The 8,350-nt window shown below is 37.7% G+C and overlaps 1 protein-coding gene across 1 annotated transcript in view; it reads right to left on the bottom strand.

Annotated features, from left to right (window-relative positions):
* Positions 1-304: 304 nt before the first annotated feature.
* Positions 305-8,350, bottom strand: part of UBE3D (ubiquitin protein ligase E3D) — a gene marked incomplete at both ends in the record, with an annotated part of 35,869 nt that continues 27,823 nt past the window's right edge. The window contains one exon of the mRNA XM_010139218.1: positions 305-443. Coding sequence (XP_010137520.1) covers positions 305-443 — 139 coding nt within the window. The remainder of the gene's footprint in view (positions 444-8,350) is intronic.

Genomic DNA, 8,350 nt, shown 5'->3' with positions numbered 1-8,350 from the left:
AGAAGATTTTATATAATGATTCTAGCTACTCCAGCGTAAGTTTGATGTAATTTCTTTAAACATCTGATTTAAACAGTAATTCACTGTTTAAAAATCCAATGACATTTCCTGTCTTGGTCTACGTTTCATACAATTGCAAAAAAATGAGCACTACAAGAAGTTTTCCATTGCTACATTTAATATAATGGGATGGTCATGCGAATACAGAAGACAAACTTCTACTCTGAAAGTGTTTATGGGCCCCATGGATCTCTCTTTTTCCTAGCAGTAACAGCTTTAAACTGAAATAGCAGCTGTTCCTTACCTGAAAAGAGTTCATATATTGAAGTGAGGGTGGCAGGGAGGTGGTACTCAAACCCAGTATCAGCAGTAATTCCAAACATGTTTCTGATGGAAACTTTAAAGGATGAACTCCAATATCATTTTCCCATGCATCAGCAAGCCTATAAATAGAAAACAAACAAAAACCCAAACTTTTTCATTCTCGTAAAATACATCTAAAACCTGTTTCAAATAAATATTAATATGTGTTGTAGTACTATGATAAAACACTCTCTTGACATTTTCCCTGTAAAAGTCACTGATAATTGTGTTTTACCAAAAATACAAGGTGCATTGGAGTACCACTATTCTTACATAAAGGCACATAATGTGAAAGGTAAACTAGCATACATTAGAGACACCTGCTCTGTTTCTAATAAGCCATGATTCTAATTCAAAGTTTGATTATTTCTGAACCAATTTTCATCCGCCACTGACAATTTCCCACGATATAGTGTTTTTACAATAGAATATTCTACATAGAACACAATGCCTCCACTTTTATTTTTTTTCTAGAAAGAAAAATGTCCTTTTATTTCTAAAAGGACAGGAGGTCAGGCACGATTTTAAAAATGGATGTTTATGATGCTCTCACCACTCTATATCAAGCAAAAGCTCAATCCCAGTTTATTTTATACAGTTTTCTGCTTTAGATGTATTAAAAGAATTAAGATTACTAGAGCTAGTCATAAAAACAACTTTCTGAAAGCATAAAAACAACCTTCTGAAAGCACATTTCTATAAACTATTCCCACTACTACAGGGTGAAGAACAAGATTAGTTCAACAAGATTAACTCAAAACATAGGAACGTTCCACTTCCTATTGTTCAGGCTTGTTTCTTCCTTAATGCACAAACTGTCAGACTGATCAGTGATCCAGTTAGTTTAATAATTTTATCTGAGCAGCTGGTATCAGATAATCCAGAGCAAGATGGAGGCCAATTATTCTCAGCAGATCTGAGAGCATCACTTTGGAAGACAGTGCTTGCTACCCTTCCATATCCAAGGCTTCATGATTTCAATAAATAATTTTACCATCCGCTTTCATTTTTAAGTTCCTCCAGCTCTTCTAGAAATACATTACTCTGAATGAACCATTACTCATGAACATGTAAACTTGTTTTAATGCCCTATTCAGAAACTACTGCATTGTTTTAAGCACCTGGAAGAGTAGGCATCATCCCAACATTCCGCATGATGAAAACTGAGCAAATACTCTCCTTCACAATATCTGTGTCATTCCGGATAGTTCTCATTCTCTCAAGTCTCCAAAGCCACTGATTCTCTGAAAAGTCCTGCTTCTTCGACACAGGCTTGCATACACACGTTTTGTACATATGCTCCCGTTATTAACTCTTCCTAGCACCTTCTTAGCTCCTCTAGAAGATATTCTACTCAGCATAATGTACACATCTTTCTTCAAAGAGTGGGTATATTTTTACTTTCTTACCTCCATTTGTCTGAAACTGGTCTCTTGAATTTTAACTGGTTTTTTTTCTTTCCTAATCTTTATATTTTTTCCTCTTTCATCGTTTATCCATGGTTATGTAAGAATCCAATTCTGCTTCAACACACAGAAGTGATACTCATAATGCACACAAGGTCAGAGGGACTTCCATCCCCCTACAAAAAGGAGTGCTTTCTCTCACTCTTTTGTTTTGGTTTTTTTTTTTTAAATCTACAAGAAAAGACAAAGAGAATTATAACACTTCTAAATTCCCAAACGTACCATGTCTTTTCTCAGTCTTCACAAAGTAGAGTGGGTCAGTCTGACATAAGGGGGTCTAAATTGTACATGGTAAGGAGGAGGAAGGTAACAGTCTGGGCAAGGTGCCCTCTGGCACTTCTAATGGCAGTTCATCACTTAAGATCTTCACGTGTATTGGGTTTGCATGGCCAGGTTTTGGTACTGGGGGGCTACACGGACAGCTTCTATAAGAAGCTGCTAGATGCTTCTCCCATGTCTGATGTAGCCAATGCCAGCCCTCTCCAAGACAGACCCACCATGGCTAAAGCTGAGCTCATCAGCAAAGGTGGTAGCACCTCTGCAATGAGATATTTAAGAAGGAGGAAGAAAACTGCTCAACTGCAACTGCAGCTGGAGAGAGGAGTGAGAATATGTGACAGAAACAACTCTGCAGACACCAACCCAGTTATATTTTCTCTCCTCTGCCCAGCTGAAGAGGGGAATAATAGAGGGGCTTTGGTGGGCCCTTGATGTCCAGCCAGGGTCAACCCAGCACACCACATGTGGCTGAGACCATACCAAAGGACAGAGGCCAAAATCTACTGCACATTAACAGCCTTCATAATATGTAGTACATCATTGGATACTTACACTGCACCAGACAGATCTTGAAAATCTACTTAAAGCTACCACAACAAGATCCTGTCTGCTGGGACAGAAAGGTGAGTAGTTTAGAAGACACGTTGGAGTATTTTCACTATTGAAAGGTACAAGCCTCTAGTTAAGCCTCGCATACCTGTACATATTGCAAGGAAGCAGGATTCTTTTAAAAGACTACACAAGAGTCAGCTGTGACTGGCCCAGAGATTCTGTAAACGCTCCAAGAGGAACATCTAGCTCTAGATGATGAGCACTGAGCAGCCAGTAACCAAGGAGTCTTGTTAATTGTAATCCTGAATTGAGTTTTATATTTCATTAACATTTGTAACTTCATTTCCACACATAATTGCAAACTTCCCTTTAAATGTTCCTTACTAGGTCTTTGTTGTATATTTTTTACAATCTTGTCTAGTGATACAGGCAAATTTAGGTGAAGGCAGTAAAACTGGGGCTTTCGCTTTTTCAGGTATCAGCAAATCTAAACAAAGCACTGTGCAGGCACCTTCAAACACAGCTAGAAAGTTCTGAGACTGGAGGTGATATGCTAAGGTTCTGGATCCCGGGGAGGTGTTTCCACAGATCAACACCCTTTCTGGAGAGAAACTTTTCAGAACTCCAAGCAATATTCAAAACATCACAGCTTACTTCAGTACCTTGATTCTATTCTTGTGTTTTGATTTGAGTTTTTTTTTGAGCTGCTTCTTCATTTTACAGTTCAACTCTTACAGCAGTGACACTGCACTAGCAGGGTTTTTTTTAGGTTTTTTTGTGACTGTTTATTTTTTTTATGTTGGGGAAAGACTGTTTGCATAAAGATATTCTAGTCTAATTACATGGCAATTCTTGTTTATTAATGGCTCAGTTATTAGTATTTCCTGAAATGATCCCAGTGTATTCCTTTATTACAAAGAAACAATGCGTCTACTAGCACGTACTGCTCCAGGAGCTCTCAGGTTAGAAAGGTCTTTACAACTTTTCACAGCATCTAACAGAAGTGGTTGTGGGAAGTCACTGCTTCAGTAGATCATGTCTCTTTGTTCTTCTTTACCTCTATTATTCTCGGGAGTATTTTCCTACAACCTTTTTTGTAGGGGAAGAATAAAAATGTCTATGTTTAAAACAAAAGCAAAACGAAACACAAAAAACTCCTGCTTGTGCACCTTGGTTTCACAGAACCTTCCTGTTTAACGAGAGTTGTCTCACTTCCAGTACAGAAGAGAAGACTGCTTTCTGTTCACTGAAAAAAGAAGATTGGCTGGTAGTGCTCCTCAAGAGAGTGAGCACCCACAGAGGACAACTCAGCCATCAGCTCAGTGCTTCCTCCCAGACAAATCCCAAATGCCAGCAGACTGACGTGGCTGAGAGATCCTCCGCAATGTAAACAAAGCTGGTTTTGCTCTCCCGATATTCAAAGAATAACTCAATCTGATATTAAGATGTGGCAAATTATCAGGAAGAGGTTTTGGGCAGGCTAAGGAAGATGGGAAAGAGACCAGTGGTATGGATGCGCACATGGTAATTTTGGATGTAGGTAGGACTTTGCATGCATGTGCTCACTTCCCCTACTCCTTAATACCTTTACTCAGCAATGAATTCCCGCTTCTTGAGAGAGCACAGACTGAGCCAAGCTTGCTCCTTTTGTGAGGAAAGGCAAGAGCCAGTATAATTCCCAGAGAGCACAGCAGAGCTTGCTACGCTAGCTAAAAGGAATAAGCGGGAGGTAAAACAGATTAGCTGGAGGAAGGTGAGGTTAACAAGAGAAATAACGCTATTTTATGTTCTTCCTTCTGCAAACATTCAGCTTCTCTACATTGCAAAGAAGCCTGGAGATTCTGGACTTCTCAGTCTGACAAATAAAATTAGAAAATTCTACACAGATTCCCTAAGCCATCACAGGGCACAAGACTGCATCTGCTTTGGACTGAATTTATGAACAGGTAAAATCTCACTGTTACATATTGTCCTTAACAATGTTTGAGGGAAATGTGAGTCAGCTTGAGAAACCAGGCTTTAAAACAGTAAGATATAGTAAAACTACAAGCAAAACTTTAAAACAGCTACTCAGATAAGAATAAAGATAAGACAATTACTTCTCCAGCAGAAGTAAGTAATCACAATGCTGTCAGATAAGCACATTTGAGTCATCACGCATCACAGAATGGTATTTCTCCACTGCTCACTATGGAATTGATCCCAAGGAATTGCTAAAAGGCTTACGTTAGTCAGAGTAACATTTGAAAATTGTGTTCTTAAAGGCAAGGTTTAAGACACCAATATAATGAAATACATTTATGAAATAATGAAATACATCAATTCCTTGATATAAGTACGAACAAAGAGTCATCCACCGGGTTGTGGAACTCACTATTACATCATAAATCTTCTTTGAAAAACACAATATTCACGGCATGTGAGTGAAGCAAGAGAAAGCTTTGTATTTCAAAACCAGGAAAAAATGATAAGGATTCTCACAGGATTTTTGAAATTTACCAGGCTACTTCTGTAAGTACATTAACCTATGGTAGTCTACAGAGATCAACACTGGAAAATGAAAAAGCTCCTAGTGCACTACTCAGTGCTGCTACCAAGGCACTGCATTAATTTGTCTTGGTTAGTTATGATCTAGGTAATTGCACTCTGCATTTAGGGCTCCAAGTGCTGTGAAACCCTTGAAGGAGACTCCTATGTTAGCTATGGCTTCAGTGTTTTGCTGAATCAAGGCCATACTGAAGAATCCTCTATAAAAGCTGGCAGAAGCTCAGCCCTGATTCTGAGTCCATTGAATCTTGCTAAAGCTGCCCTTTCCACAAGCTACAGCTCTGATACAAATGACAGATGACTTTACTGAACCAAAGGACAAAATTAAATAACTATTTGTAAAAATGATTTAATCTAAAACCAATTCTGAATGATGTTGATGATGTGTCTGTATACTTAATATACCGGGAAGCTAAGTTATTTATACTTTTAATTACCCTTGCAGTGATCTAAAAATGACAAAAATCAATGCATGCTCATTAGCTACTAAACTCTTGCCAAAATTTATATAATACGGGACACTAAGAAGTGCAGTGCTTCCACAGCACACAGCAAAGTCCTTTGGAAAAACAAAATTCATTACAGAATCACTGCTTCCCTCCTAAAACGAACATCTGCTGTCTTGTTCAAATGCCGTTTATTATCCATCCTTCATTATCTGGGAGCGTCAAGTGTGTTTTTTGAGCAAATCTTCCCTGGGATCTTTACTAGTCATTTGGTATCCCAAACCAGCAGGTATTAAATCTCTCATAAGGGACAACAAGAGGAGGAACGGAAATTTAATCCACTGGTGTCCTTGCAAGGAAATGAGCAAGAGAAGAGGAACATACTAAGGCAAGTAAGAAGACAGAGAGCAGTGATCCAGGGACACACGTGAGGAAGTGCTTTTTTACATTTCTTGCAATGGACTACAGTGGCCAAACAACAGAAGCTCCATCTCTAAGTTTTAAACCTTAATTTTTTTTTGGTGTACCACTATAGAGACAGGATGAAGGTTTATTTAACTGAACTTCTATCCTGTCATGTAGTCTTAAATACTCTCTCCTGCGAAGCATTCTGAGAGGGAAGTTACTGATATATAATCCTTGCAATAAAGTTAAATCATGTATATAGTATATAGCACATATACTTCAATATATACTATTATATATTAATTATATGTAAAATAATCAAATTATTATACAATTATGCACACTTCTGTAAACTAACATAAATAGTTACAATAGTTGTATACAAAAACACATGATCACTGTTAACAGTCTACCTTTTTTCTGAGTAATGCATATTTTGAACAGAAAAACTATGCACTTCTGGAGTCTGGTCAAAAATAAATTATCTAGAAATCCACTACAAAAACAATTCAGCAGGTTTGAAATACCTTATCCTACAAAATGGAAGTCATTCTTGAACTTAAAGCACAAGTTATTTAATACCAACAGAAAGGCTTATAATGAAAATTCAGATTTAACCTCACCAGACTGCCTTCTGCACATTGCCATAATATTTTTCAGAAGGGCTGACACAAGAAGAATCAAATGTTCTTGAAATAATTCAAAGAGCCTTTTAAGTAAAATTACACTTTTTGCTCCAGTGAATGCTTTTGTGATTTAAAGGAGATATTCCACACGCATTTTTCTCATTTTAAACTCCAATATGTAGCAGAGATTAAATAACTCATGCTAAAAGGTACATTAAAAGACAGTGGATTCAATGATTTTGTTTGCATTACACAACTGCATATGAATCACAACTACATTAATTTTATTTATGTATTTTAAATTATTTTACTACTTCTCAACATGTTTTGATTATTCTAAACCAAGGGAAGTCAAAACTGTCTGTCTCAGCCTGTAAAGTACAGGCCAAATTACCTTCCTTTTGTTGCACACCAACCAGTATTTTTATTAGACTCAACTTATTACATTAACTTAAATGTAACTACATTGGTTTTGGTACAGTTATTAAAACATGCTATTAGCACAAATAAAGCTGCTGTATATCCCACAAAATTCAGGGTTTTTTTCCTCAAAGTGGTAAAGAGCAAAAACAGAAAACCAAACAGCCCTGTTAGTATGCTGTGCCAAGACAGACAAGGTTATTTACAAGTAGATTATTCCTTGGAAGCACAGAAAGCTATCTCGACATAATGCAATTTTTGCAAGGAAATAAATCTTGATATTTTAATACTGTCCAGGATTAACTTTGCCTTGGAGCATGTAATTTCAAAATAATGGTCAACATACTTCTCCAGACTAAAGATTTTTGAGTGTTCCAATGCAGAAAACCAACTGGTTTTCTGTATTGCCTTCCCTCCTTCAGCTGGCTGCTATGCAATTGAAAACCCTACCACCCATAAAATATTTTCATTCCACTGCAAAACAACACCACCTGTACAGTCCCTGCAGAAAACAAAACAGCATTTCAGCTGCCAGAATCAGTGAGATAAAGCTTAAACATCACAAGGAAGAATTAGTAGGTGTTCACCTACTCTGTGACCTCTAAGTTGAAGATTCATAATATCTAAAATGAATGTATGAAAAGCTAAATCTAGCAACAATGTCTAAAGCAGATTATGTTCAGTGGGACACCTAGATGTGAGGGACCATGAACACTTGCAAATGTACGCAACTTAAAATTCATGACAGTACTCAAACCACGCACAGATGATCAGTGAGTATAACTAAGACATTATCGTCTTTACTTAGTTTGAACACTAGGTAAGCAAAAATCGTCTGATCATAGAATGAAGAGAAAAAGGAATTTTGGTTTGCAGGAACTGACCTTGGAAATAAAAGCCCAAGCCTGCCAGGTACTTCCCAGGATATGTCCTACTAAGAAAACCATGGTGTATAAAGGTACAGCAGCAGCAGCTATATCCACAGAGCCAACCCATAATAGTAACTGCCTATGGTGAGAGAAATTCTTCATTCACCTGCAAGATTCAGAGCTGAAGCTGTCAAAGCAGAAAACTTCAGCAAATTCTCATCAGTTACAATGAAGTTCTGCTTCCGAGCAGAAGAAATACAAGCTCGTGGAGAAAACAGCTCCTGCTGGACTTGTGATGCTCAAACACACACAGACATAACAGGAAGAAAACATGGGAAGTCTGCTGCCTCCCTGGGGCCTGGGTTAAGGACATCAGC

Source organism: Buceros rhinoceros, unplaced genomic scaffold, assembly GCF_000710305.1.
Source record: "Buceros rhinoceros silvestris isolate BGI_N320 unplaced genomic scaffold, ASM71030v1 scaffold1947, whole genome shotgun sequence".
Lineage (NCBI taxonomy): Eukaryota > Metazoa > Chordata > Aves > Bucerotiformes > Bucerotidae > Buceros > Buceros rhinoceros.
This window is presented reverse-complemented; position numbering and strand designations above follow the sequence as displayed.